The sequence below is a fragment of the Talpa europaea genome (genome assembly GCF_964194135.1).
Source record: "Talpa europaea genome assembly, chromosome: 9".
Taxonomy (NCBI): Eukaryota; Metazoa; Chordata; class Mammalia; order Eulipotyphla; family Talpidae; genus Talpa; species Talpa europaea.
The window spans coordinates 3,036,548-3,049,751 of record NC_140076.1 but is presented as its reverse complement, the minus strand read 5'-3'; the positions used below and the strand labels follow the sequence as shown (position 1 = coordinate 3,049,751).

The 13,204-nt window shown below is 59.6% G+C and overlaps 1 protein-coding gene across 9 annotated transcripts in view; it reads right to left on the bottom strand.

The window, feature by feature from the left end:
• Positions 1-13,204, bottom strand: part of CAMTA1 (calmodulin binding transcription activator 1) — a gene marked incomplete at both ends in the record, with an annotated part of 637,202 nt that overhangs the window by 172,748 nt on the left and 451,250 nt on the right. For 8 of the 9 annotated variants that reach the window (XM_084243539.1, XM_084243542.1, XM_084243546.1 and 5 more), the window contains one exon: positions 9,162-9,233. The exons of the other annotated variant lie outside the window; for it this stretch is intronic. In XM_084243539.1, the coding sequence (XP_084099665.1) occupies positions 9,162-9,233 (72 nt within the window). The remainder of the gene's footprint in view (positions 1-9,161; positions 9,234-13,204) is intronic. 9 annotated transcript variants of the gene reach the window in all.

Below are 13,204 nucleotides of genomic sequence, written 5' to 3'. Positions count from 1 at the left end.
CAGGTGCCCAGGGGCATCTCTGTCCTCAAGGGCAGACTCTCGGGACCTGGGAATTTTGTGCTCACAAACAGGTCAGAAGCCCCTCGTGGTGGCACCTTCCAACAGACCCCACAGGACACGGGCCTGGTCCCCGGTCACTCAGCGGCCAGGGGCGTGGCTTCCCCAAGGGCTCACTGCTGTGCATGCTGGTGGATCTGCACCGGAAGCGGTGATGCCCATTTCTAACGGCAGTTCTTACACAAACATATTCTCAAAGACCGCCTGAGTTGCGGACACGAAGCCAGGGCCCTGCGAGACGCTTGGCCTCCGACAGGCACTAAGACAGCGTGATGATGGGCCTGGGGGAAGAGCTACTTCCTGCCACCACCATCTGTGCCAATCACAGATGTCTTCTAGAGGAGAAAGTCACCCAGAGGAGGGCATCACCTGCAGACATGCAGGTGCTGGCCCAGATCTGGGCACATGTCCAGATGCCAGCCTGGAACCGCTGAGAGCCACTGAGCAGCCAGAAGTCTGCTGGTGACACCCATCCCACCACCCACTCAGAGGGGCCGGGCGTGGAGGGGCTCGGGACACGCCGCCTCTCCCAGCCACAGCTGTGCACTGACATGGAGGCCACGTGTCTGAGTGCCCTTTGTCCCGCGGGTGGGCAGCACTGGACGGTGAGGGCTTGGGGTCACCTTTGCACCACCTGCCTTGGAAGGGGGTGCTGCTTCAGAGTGTCTCGGACACGAAACACCACATGTGCAAGCTCCCCGAGGGTTGACACTGTCAGCCTGGCCCAGCCCTGGTCCCCAGTATCTGACCCCTCAGAACATGAGCTGACTCCCATAATATGAGGGAGCTTCGGCACCGTCTCTGCACCATCAGCCTCCTTGGCCCTGACAGCACCCTCCTTCCCCCACAAGGACCCCAAGAAAGAACCTTGGCTCTGAGTTTACTTGAGCCCTTCTGGAAGGTTCTATAGAGCCAGCTGTCAGAGATGAATAGGACAGGCAGCCGTGCCCACAAGTTCTTCCTGCAGGTGGATGCTCAGACAGGGGACCAAGGCTGGAGAGCCATGAGGACCAGGCAGAGTGGGGGGACAGGGGTGTGGGGGGCCCTGATGGAGCCCGTGTGAAAGAGAGAAGGAGAGAGAAGGGGCTTCAGACCTAAACCTTTTCCTCAAGTGAGGAAACGGAGGCCTGGAGCAGGGGAAGCCTGTCTCTGAAGGCAGCGAAGGGAGGCAGCCCCCAAGGCAATGTTCTGCTCGGCCCTCCCTGAGGCCACGTCACACCCAGGCCCTCTGTCTGGTTCTGCGCAGCCAGGCCCCTCCTGCCTCCTCCGGCACCTGAGGCACACGGTCGGCCCTCAGACCCCGCAGCCCACTGCCTGCCCACTGTCCCAGCCTGTTGTCTCCCCTGAGGGGGCTCCTTGTACAGGCCAGGCAGTTGGCTCGGGGCAGCGATGCCCTCTCAGGCTGTCGGAGGCGCCTGAAGGCCAGCCAGGGCCGGGCCACAGTGTCCCAGGACGGCGGAGCCACACTCAGGCTGGGGATCACCCACCAACAGAGGAGCGCGGGCTCTGCAGCGCCTGGGTCCCGCCACCTGCCCTCAGACTCTAACCCCGTTGAGGGCGTTTCACAGGTGTCTCCCGAACCCTCCCTCAAGCAGAGAACGGAGCCTCCTCAGGGCCAGGAGCCCCCCCAGCAGGGAGGTTGCCCTTGGAACTGGCAGCTTTTTTTCTGAGACATTTGTCTCCAGATTAAGAAAAATCTTTCAACAAACCTTTCTGCTCTGGATTTCCTTCTCAATCCCCTGAGCTAAGCTCCCTGGGAATTCTCAAGCCTGGCATCCCCGGGGTAACCCTTCCGGGGCACGCAGACTGCTGCCTGCTCCCCAAGAGAGGCAGCCAAAAGGGTGTGTTCCTAGAGAATGAAGGGGTCCCCTTTCCACCAGGAGGGGGGAGGGGGAGGAGGAGGGAGGGGAGGGAGCTGAGTGGAGGAGGGAGCCACCAGGAAGGGAAGGGCTGGAGCGGGAGTGGAGGGCTGGGGAGGGAGCAGGGAGAGGAAGGCCCAGCGGAGGGGCTGCTGCTGCGGGGAGAGCCCTCAAAGCTGATGTCTTCACCAGGTCCTCACGAGGGGCCATCTCCGTGGGCGTGTCTAGGAACATGCCCGGGAAGTGGGGCCCAAGGGAAGCCTGACTTCTGGGTGGGGTAAACACCACTTGCACCCCCCAGAAAACCCCACCCCACGTGCCGGGCAAGGCCCCCAGACAGCAGCAAAGGGAGTGTCTCTGCTCCTACGGAGCTTATGTTTGAAGGTTGGGGGTGGGTGGGAGGGTCGAGAATGGGGGTTGCAGAAGAGGGGGAGGGGTCTCGAAGATCAGGCTGTGAGGGAAGAGCCAGGAGGGTTTAGCAGCTGAAGAGAACATCCCAGAAGGAGGGAATGGCCCAGCTGGGAAATGCTGCTGGGAGGTGGGAGGTGGGCAGGACCAGGATGGCAGTGACTTGAGCAAGAAGAGCAAGAAGCAGCAGCACCTGTGTTCACCGGGGCTCACCTGTGTTCCCTGAGCTCACCTGTGTCCCCCTGTGCTCACTTGTGTCTGTCTTTGCCTGTTTACACCTGTGTATGCCCATGTTCACCTGCATACACCTGTGTGCACCTGTGTTCACCTGCTACAACTCTTGTGTCACCACATCTGCCAGGAGTCTGGAGAGAACGGTGTGTCTTGCTGAAATATTGATGGTGGATGAAGCAATTAAGATGCCACATGTGGGATCGGGGAGACCCTAACACCCCAAACAAGCCAGCCTGACCAGCTGGGGGGCTGCTCAAGGCTGGTGTGAGCACCTGGCATTCCCACCCACAGCTTGTCGGTGTCGCCAAAGACTCGCATTTTCCGTCTCGCGCTACCCAACGGCATCGGAATTTCACTCTTCGTCCTTTGAGCTTGTTCAGAGGCAAAATAGAAAGTGTTTCCTTGAGGCAAACTTCGGTCTTTTGCTTTGGAAACCACACTTTTCTCTTTGCTCCAAAGAAGATTAGGATATTGAGGACAGAATGTCAGCTGGAGATTACACGAAAGGGATAATTAAACAAAAGCGCACATTCTGAGCCATCTAGAAGGGAAATTAAGCAGCTCGCGCCTTCTGCCCGTCTTTGAAGGGTGCTCTGCCCCGGCCCCATCACAGACAGTGACTGAAGGCGCTGCCATTGTTCTGCCTCCGCGTTAGAAGCCGGTGCTTAGCCAAGCTGACAACACGCGCCATGGGGCATAAAACCCCTCTGCAGACAGAAGGATTAGGAGACTGACGAGTCCAGGATAATAAGGCTAATTAATAATTCCCATCTCTAAGGAGCTGCAGCTCCACAGCTTCATGCGCTTCTGCCTTCCGGTCCACAGCCCCGTCCTCCGAGGTGGAGGACAGAGGCGGGTCTGCAGGATGGGCCTGGACAGACGGTGCCGAGTCACCAAGAGGCCCTGGAGGGGGTCTACAAACATATGACTAGAAAGGGGTCCAGCTCACAGACATGAGGTTCCTGCCTGAGAATACAAAAAAAAAAAAAAAACAGCAAACGGGCTTGAGGCCATGTGCTCACACCTGATGCACTAACATTTTACCACTGGAAAGGTGGGGGACCCCTCCACCCAACTGCAGCCACCCACCCAGTCCCCCAGGGCCAGCGCCCCTGGAACCCACGTGTCTGACCTCGCAGGTGGTAACCATAGCCGCAGCTAAGCCCTAGGTGTGACTCTCATCCTCCTGACGCCCCAGGGCAGGATGCAGGCCTCTCCTGCCTCTTTCACGAGGAAATAAGATTCCAAGAAGTGAATTCACTTGGCCAGAGTCACCGACTGGTCAAAGGCGGAGCTGAATTCATACAGTGAAGGACCCCAGGGCCCGGCAGCTACCCCTCTCATTGCCTCCAGGGCTCCCCCCATCCAGTCCCCGCCTTGTCCACAAGATGGGGGATCAGGAGCCCCATCCTGGAGGCCCCAGCAGCGCAGGCACTGCCCCTCGCTAGTGAAGGTCAAGGGCCGAGGCCCAGAGACTCTGGGCCGTGCCCCCCCACAGGCGGCCTGTTGAAAGGGCCCATGGCTGCGCCTGCCTGGACATCCCCCATCCCCAGAGGAGGGGTCTGGGAGGAGGGAATCTTCTAGAAAACGACCACTGTCCTTAGGGAGGATAATGGCTGCTTTTGGGGGACAGCCATATTTTTCTGGAGGCTTTAGGTGGGTGCCGCAGAGGCCTTGGCATCGTAAATTGCAATCAAGCGAAGACGTCTAAGAAGGAAATCATCTCGGCTCTGCTGCGCAGCCTCGGCAGAGATCCTGAAATCTTAATGGAACTGAGCAATTTTTTTGCATAGCACCGTAAATTCCTGGCGTCTACCTTATCCTCTCATCACGCTATTCAAGGCACATTAAATAGAGAAAGAAGTAGACTCTGCTCCTTAGAATAAAACCGAGCAGGAAGGCGGCCCTGGAGGGCTCCTGCAATTCCCCCTCCAGCTCTCCGCCCGGCCCCTCCCCTGCTGCAGAGGCACCCCCTGGCTGCTCCTCTGCTCAAGTCACCCCACACGAAAGCTTTCCGGGGCTTACGGGGAAGCGCTTTCCGCAAATGGCCCAGCCTGGCAGCCGCCCCTCATTTCAACCAGCTCCTCCAGCCAGGGGCTCACACCCTGCTCCCCCCCACCCCTTCCCCCACTCCCCCCCACTTCTCCCGGAGCCCAGTCCTGTGACCCCACAGCACGCACCCTCTTCCCTGACTTGGCCCAGCTCCAGCATGAGCCGACAACCTGCTTAGCTGACAACCTGCTCACTTCCCTAGGGCTCCCGCGCCACCCAGTTTTGGTGGTAACAGAGCACCAGCCTTGCGAGGGGGGTGCGGGGGGTGGGGTTGGGCTCCTTGGCATTAGGACCCGACCCCCCGAGTGGCATATCCAGGGCCTGGGAGCTGCTGTCCCCGATCCCGATCTTCACCACACCGGCGCCCCTTGGGTCTGACCCCCATGGCTGGTGACTCCAGGACAGGATGAGTCTGCTGAGTCTGCTTAAAGGGCCTGACTCAGCCCTGCCTGCCCCAGCCTTTGGGGGTCCCTGCTTCTCCATCTCATCCCACGACCTGGGGGTGTGGTCACAGCTGCTGATGCTTGGGCTATCCGCGCAGAACCAGGGCCCAGTTTCTTCTGAAACCCAAACGTTGTAGAACTCAGAGCCCACATGTGTGTCATGGCCCAGCGACCCAGGAGGCACCAGTCCGGGGTCCAGCCCAGCCGCTGTGTCTGCGGGGCAGCGCTCATGCCCCTGCAGCACCTCTGTGCCACCCGGAGGGCTGGGGAGGGGTCTCGCGGCCTCCACCCCACCCCGCTGGTCTCAGCAGCCCAACAGCCCAGTGGAGGTACCAGACATGCCGGGCACACCCCCCGCTTCACTCCAGCACGGAAAACATTCATTAAGCATTTTAGAGGACAAGGGCAAAGAGAAAAACACTCATTAGAAGCAGAAATAGTTTCCAAATGAGCCATACAGAATCTGCTGGGAGGTCTGGCTTGAGACGGGGCCTGCTCTCTGCAGGGGGAGAAGGCTGGGTGGGCTGGAGTGTGGGGCTGGAGGGGGAGACGCGGGACGAGGGCAGGGGTGCCCTGAGCCTTCCCGTCAGAGATCCCAGTGGGTGAGGCCTGGAAGGAATGGAGGCCCAGGGGCCTTTCTGCCGGACTCGCTCAGACAGCTGGCGGGCGGCCGGCCTCCTCTGGCCCCGGCGAGGCTTGGGGCCTGGCGGCTGTGGCTGTGGCCTTGCTGGGCAGCAGCAGAGGAGAGGGGTGGGCCTGACCCCACCTCAGCTCCCTTGCTGACCAGTGGGGTTAGCTGGCCTGGCTCTGCCTGCCTCGGGCCTCAGCAGCCCCTCTCAGAAGTGCAGAGGAGAGCTCACTGGAGCCTAAGGATCCCGCCAGCTGGGACGTGAGCCCCGCAATACCGCTGCTGTGACCAGAGGACGTGTGTGTGCCAGGAGAGGGGGCTTCCCAAGGTCATGGAGCAAATCCCCGCAAGGTCCTGAGTCAGTTGGAGAAGTGGCGTGAGCTCAGGTCACCTGGCCTGAGAGTGGCTTTGAGCCTGAGACGCCACCCGGGCAGGTGACCTCACGGGCCCGGCAGCCGTGGCCACAACCTTGTGCATCGAAGGCTAAACAGCCCTTGGTGCTCTCACTCTAGGAGGAGGTTTGGTTCCTTGCCCAGGTACTTGTTCACATTCTAATAAAATGTTTATGAGAGAGAGAGAGAGAGAGAGAGAGAGAGAGAGAGAGAGAGAGAGAGAGAGAGAGAGAACAAGCACATCCTCTCCAGAAAGCCAGTGACTTGAAAACCTGAAGCGCTGGTCAGCTGTGTCCTCCCTGCAGGGGCGGGAGCCTGTCCCCCCAGGGTCTGACCTGCTTGCTCATCCCCAGTCCTGGGCCACAGGACGTGCAGGTCCCTCCCCCGTGGGACTCTGCGCTGGCCTTTTGGGAGACAGAGGGCCCCGGCCCTCACGGTCTGGCTGCAGAGGAAGCCGGTGCTCTGTCCGGGGTCAGCCCTGAGGCAGCCCCGCCTTGTCTCTCGTGGTGACGCCATCACCTCCAGCCCATCCTTCCTGGTCATCGGTGTCAGAGACAAATGTGGGCTAATTTCCATCTGGGCCAGCGTCTCACCGCTTCTTTTCCATTTAATATCAGAGAAATTAAACCTGGCCACGCCGTCATTATGCTGGCGTTGTAATTAGCACCAGAACAAATTGCCCTGAGCAGCGCCGGCTGCCGGCTGCCGCGGCCTCCCCAGCTCCGGGCCGACGTGCTCTGCTCTAATTGCTTTGGCCTCCTACTGCCCAGTGTCCACTGGGATCTGGGGCCTCACACCTGCGATGTCCGCGCTGCGTCACCCACTCCCAGAAACAACAGTGATAGTTGAGGACCCGGAAGGGAGGGGTGGGGTGACCATGCCCTCTACCCCCAAATGGGCAGAGCAAACAGGCCTGACTTGGCCCAGAAGTAGCCACATCCAGTGACACTGGCCTCGGGGTGGAGGGCGCAGGGCCAGCCAACTGGAAGGTAACAAGGTAACTGGAAGGTGCCACCCCAGCTGTACCTCCAGAGCACAGTGGTGGGGACTGAAGCATGAGGGAGGGGAGGGCAGGGACAGGGGAGCAGGACCCCTCCTCCTTCGCACCTGGCCCCAGATGCCGGGTGGGTGGGAGGGCGGGTGGGCGGGAGCAGCGGAGTCTACGAGGCATCTGACCCGGGGGCCTGCGTGGGTGGAATCCCGCTTGGGGAGTAATGAGCTCAGACCCATGGCTGCCCGATGATGCTGCGGGATCCCGGGAAGAGAAATTTAGTGGAATTAAAAAGCCACAGGAGCGTGATGGGATGAGAGGGGCGGGCAGAGGTGTGGGTGCAGGAGCACAGGCCTGGAGGAGAGGCAGCAGCCCTGAGGACAGACAGCTGGGCTGCCAGACTGGTAGGCAGCCAGCTGCTGGGGTGCTGCTTCCACTGCAGGGCGGACCCGAGAGGTGTCCTGTGGGGGCAGGAAAACTGAAAAGGGAAAAGGCCCAAATGGGACCAGGATCTTGGGAGGCTCAGGAGCGAGTTTCAGGGGCTGCAGGCTGCTCAGGATAAAAATGCTTCCCTGGCAACCTGAGTGTGACCATGGGGACATGGTGACAGACTGTGATTCCCCCCAGATCTCAGCTCTCAGGTGGAATGCCATGCTCCACACCTGCAGCCAGGTGTGGCCGAAAACCTGCTACCCAGGGAGACGTGCCTTGGGCCCTTGCTGTGAACATGCCATGGACAGTGCCATCCCATGACCGTGCTGAAGGCCCTTTTCACAAGGACACAGGACTGAGCAATTAGAGAAACAGGTGCAGCCACGCCAGCCTCCAAGAGACACAGCCCCAGGGAAACTGACAACAGGGCAAGGCGTCCAGGAAGCGATGCCTTTGCAAATCAGCACATCCTCGGACAGTCTCGCATGTCATCTGCTAATGAACTTGCTGAACCATAGACAATTATTTCTGGGAACTGAGGGAGAACGGAAAGGTGGTTGTGGTCTGGTTACAGCTGGGCGGAGGCCCTAATCTAGTGTGGGCCTGGGCGTCCACACTGAGGTGGCTGTGGACCCCAAAGGCACCTTCCAGGCCACCTTCCCTGGGAGTCTCCACTGTCCATGGCACACGCGATCATCTTCTCTCTGAACACATGCAATCGCCTTGGGCTGGATCTTACCTGCATAGCCTCTCCCCACCACACCCCCAAACCACCGTGGCCCAGGGCCTGGCTAATTTGAACAACAGTGGATGCAGAAAGTTGTAGGAAAGGCCAGAGGCAGCACATCCTAGAAGCAGTGGGAAGAATTTGAGGGGATGCTGCCAAGCCCAGCGGGGCTGGGTTCTAGAGGGCCGCTGAGATTTGAGGACAAGCTCTAAAAGGACTCAGGTCCAGCCTGACGGGGTGGATCCCTCAGACCTTCCCATTCCCATATCAGTACCCTCCATGACGCAGGACGACCGCAACCACCGACCTACAAGAGCTGGGAAGCCTGGGCTGTGCTCAGCACCATGGACAGAGACGACAGAGCAGCACCATGGACAGAAATCAGGCGCCACCGCCCCTTGGTGTCTGGTGACCCGGCACTTCCTATTTCTCCATCAGCTTCACGGCAGACATCACAAATCGACCCCAAACTCTTCACTGACCCCCCCAAAGCCAGCCCCAATCAATCCAACCGCACCTGGCACGTCTCCAGAAGTGCACTGCCACACGCGCGCAGGACGAACCCACCGGGAAAATGTACTTTCGGTCAACAGGCTCTGCCCAGTCAGGGGCGGATGCTCAACCTTCTTTCTTTCCTCATGCCGAGAAAACAGGCATCCTGAAAGCACCTGGTTCATTCCTTCTCCTGGGCGGGGCGAGGACAAGCCCCCCCGCCTGCACCACACACAGGCTTTCTTGCCTCTTGGGCACCGACCCTGCCCCAGGTCAGCCCCGCAGCTGGCCCCGACACCACATGCCAAAATCCCTCCAGGAACGCTCACCAGGGGCCTCGGCCCAGGCCGCGGCTCCCTCACACGCAGGAGCCCCGCGCCCACGCGCGCCCCGCAGACCCTTCCCCAGCACTGGAGACAGAGGAAGAATAAGGCCCGGCCACCTACCTGAAGGAGCCAGTAGCACCTCCGGTGGAAGGTGGGGATGATGGAGGAATGGACATAGCAGCCGTACAAGCACTAGGGAGAGAGGAAAACGAGAGTTCAGTTGGAAAGAGGAAAGGAAGGAGGAAGACGGCGCGACAGAGGGGAGCAGAGGGCCCCAGGACTGCCGCCGGCCTGGGGCACGAGCGCAGCCTCCCGCTGCGGGACCCAGGCTGCAGCCTCGCGATAGGATGGACAGCTGGGGTGCTCACCCCTGGGGCCGTGGGGGCATGGGAGAGCCCAGACCCAAGGACCAGGGGGACGCCCATCGCCATGGTGTTTGCCTATAGCTGCAGAGGCTGGGAGTTAACCTGGAGTTCATCATAGGACCCAGACCCATGGTATATGGGCAGGGATGACAGAAAGCTCCAGAATCGACTCAATCACACACACACTCCAGATCTTTCCCGGCCAGAGGGTCATCACCATCTGGCGAGGTGCTCTGACCGCTGGGAGGTCCGAGGCAGTGGGGTGGAGAAGGGACGGACTTCGTAGGACTGACCTCCAGAACCCAAGAGGTCCCTTGTGCATTTCCTTCTTTCTGGTTTGTAGCCTGCTCACTTATACATATATTCGTGTGTGTTCTAAGTATAAACATGCACCCCGTGCAGATGGTTTTGGCTTTGGAGAATAAGCCAGGTTGGAGAATAAGGTGGGGTGGCAGCTGAAGTCCAGGAGGGGTGTGTGGGTGGACAGTGAGGAGGGCACAGACCCCGGTGGGTGGAGCTGGCCAGCGAGTGGAGCAGGGGGCCCTGCAGGCTGTGCCTGTGGGCACGGGGCAGTGTCGGGGCTGACTGTAGGCAGAAGTGGAGAAAGGGTTCTGAGGAGGAGAGCAATTCATCAGGTCCCTCTTGCAACCGAACCCCAAGAGTGTGAGTGGGAAGAGGAATTGCTTTGCCCTGACAGCCTCCAAAACACATTGGAATGGTCTCCTCAGCGTTCCCCTGGCTTCCCAAAGCACGAGTTCCTGAAGGGTGGGGCAGAGAGAAAAGCAGGGCCCCGGGGCCTCTTAGCACAAGGATGGGCAGTCTCCCTTCACCCTCACCACACTCCCCACGCCCCCGACACCAGCTCCGCAGAGAGAAAAGGCCAGCAGCTCTGATCCCAAGGCTTTTACACGTATATTTTTTTTACACCTCCAAAAAGACCAAGTGTGTGATTTGCCTGGACTAGGAGTGCATGTGAGTCCTGCCTGTCTGATTAGCAGAGTGGAAAGAGAAATCATTCTGGACTATGGGCTTCTGGCTGCAAGGAAATCAGATTTCCAATATGTTAGAACTTTTACAGATTTCTGTCCGCCGGGACTTGAGCTCTGTACAAACCCAACAAACAAAGCGGAAATTAATTTAAACGATTCCCTTGCAATTCTTGCCCACAAAATGTGTTTCTTATTAAGAAGGCAATATTCTTTCCTGACTTTTTGGTTTTCAATATACAGAGGCTTATTTTTACTTTTGATAACTCACTCCTTCTGCTGAAGGAGACTCACACTTGAACACTTTCTGTGAGCATTTGGTTGCAATGAATGAACGACCTACCTGCAACATTAATCTGCTCTTTTCCCTTCGAATTTGCATGTTCTCGTGGGCAGATTCATTACTTTTACTCATGCAATGAGCCAAATGCAGGGAGACATAAATTGTGGCGAGAAGTCTCTCCTGTCCCTTTGAAATAAAAGGTTCCGCATCTGCTCTTCGCAGGTATTCATGCCCTGGGAGAGTTTGCCACGACTTCTCGTCACCTGTCTCTTTCCACCATGTTTTTTAGAAACTTGCAAAGAACACGGCTGATGTACAAGGCCTTCCCCCACTCGATCCTGCCTGTTCACTGCAGCACCACGAACCACAGGCAGGAATCACGAGACTTGAGCGAACCCGCCTGTGAGTCCATTCTGTGCAGGCCCGTGAAGAAGGAAGCACAGCCCGCTGTCCCCTGGGTCACCCCAACACCACTCTGTCTCTTGTTCTCCGGCAAACACACCTCCCCAGAACGTCCCAGAACCGTCCAAGTAAGCAGACAGATGTTAAAAAGAAAAATGGCCATTTCCACATCAAGCCTCGCGCACTTTAATCAGAGGGCCCCTCGGGGCCTCACTCCAAACCTATTTATTTTATTTTTAGATATTGCTCAAACCACCCTGGTGATGTGATGTCTGTGGTCTCAGCATGGGAGGGGGGGAGAGGGTGGGGCAGCCCCCCTACAAGGGCGAGCCAGCTCAAATAGCATCACAGGAGGGAGGTCAAGCTCCCCAAGGACTGAGAAAGCCTGAGGGGACTGGTCCCTCCCATCACCTTGTTCAGCACCCCCACCCCCACCGGGCTCTGGGTATTCCCCGCCCTGGGAGCTCCCAGGGCTGGGGGCCACAGGTGTTCTGAATGAAGGTGGCCCACAGCCGTCCCAGAGGGGCCCCAGGAAGCCAGCTCTGGTTTAGCAAAGGCCCCCAGCAGCGAACACTGAATATTTGCTCTGAAGGCTCGGGCCTTGGTCATGGACTTGACGCCGTCCTGAAAGTGACTCGACGTCCCATCTTAAAGCGCGAAGCTTCCTTTCCCACTGACTGCTGCTCCCTCCCTGTGGCGGGGAGGCTTCCGGCAACTGCCCTATGAGAGCTGGAGTCCAGAGGAGGGGCCACTGGGGAGGCCAGACGTGCCTGCTGCTGACCGGCAGGACGGCCAGGGGGCCGCGATGGCCGCAGCGGTGGTGAGTGCAGAGAAACGAGAGCGATGCCCGGCTGTCTGGCTGGGCAGCTGGGCACACGGCCGCCCTGGTCATCTGGACAGCAACATGGGTGCGGTGGACCGCTGGGGGAGGGCTGACTTCAAATTTCTACTTGGCGACCTTGAGGGGCTCGAGAGACCTCCAGGTGGAGACACGCAGCACACAGCACGTGCAGACTGGGCTCGTCTGGGCTGGGAGCGGCGGCATCTGGACATCTCAGCTCGGGGGAGGCCGCTGGAGAGGCCCCGGAGGGCGTTGCCCTGACAGATGCCTGCAGCGCAGACACAGCCGAGCGGGTCAGCGACCTGGGGGTCACGGTCATCTCTCCCTCCAAGCCGCCCGGGGCCCCGTGCTCCCCCAGGCCACCTGCGGCTCCCTTTGCCGCCACGGTCTTGGCTCAGCGCCCTCCTGCCCACTTCTGGCCGGGGTGATGGCGCCATCGAGCCAACGGGAGGCTGAACGCGCGGTGCGGCCCGAGGCTGTGGCCCAGCTCCAGCCGCCACCAGACGGGTCTGTCGGCGGCGACCTGCGCTGTGCAAACCCCTGCTGCTTGCTGGCCAGGCTTGGGGGGGCCCTCGGGGATCCCTCTGAGGACAAGATGTGGTTGGGGGTCAGTCCCACCAGGGGCCGGCGGGTGCACTGTGAGTGTGCGTGCGCACACGTGTGGGGGATGCCGGGGCCCCTCGTTCAAGTGTGGACACCCAGAAAGGAGACGGGAAAGAGGCGCCGTCACAGGACACCCGGGGAGACGCCGGCCGCAGACGAGAGCAACTTTCGAATTAGTTATATTTGGAGAGCGAGGCTGACACTTCCCTGCAGCGTGACCGCCGAGCAAGGGAGACTTCTTTCTGAAGTTCTCGAAATTGCTTTTATGACACGGTGGGGCTTTTTTCCCCTTAAATGAAAAGGAAAGATAAAATTACAGGGAAACCGGGAGGAAACACGCGCCCCCTTCAGTTCAAAGCAAGTGCTTCCCATGCAGAGAGGGGACTTCTGAGGGGGGTGGCGGCTGCGGCGGCTCACAGGGGCTTCTCCCTGCGGGCGCAGCTGCCCAGGGCTGGTCAGGCTCCAGACCGACGGCCTCGGCGGGTCAATGACGGGAACCTTCCCGTGCTGAGTGAAGTCTGCGGGCTGGGGTTTTGGGGTGCGACTATGAGCAGGGCACTCCCTTCTGACCCACCCTCAGGGGTGTCCCATCTCAAGGTTGATTCATTCAGCGCCCCCAGCAGGCACATCCCAGGGGCACCTCCTCCAGGAAGCCTTCCCTGACCTGGTCAGTGGGGGAGGCC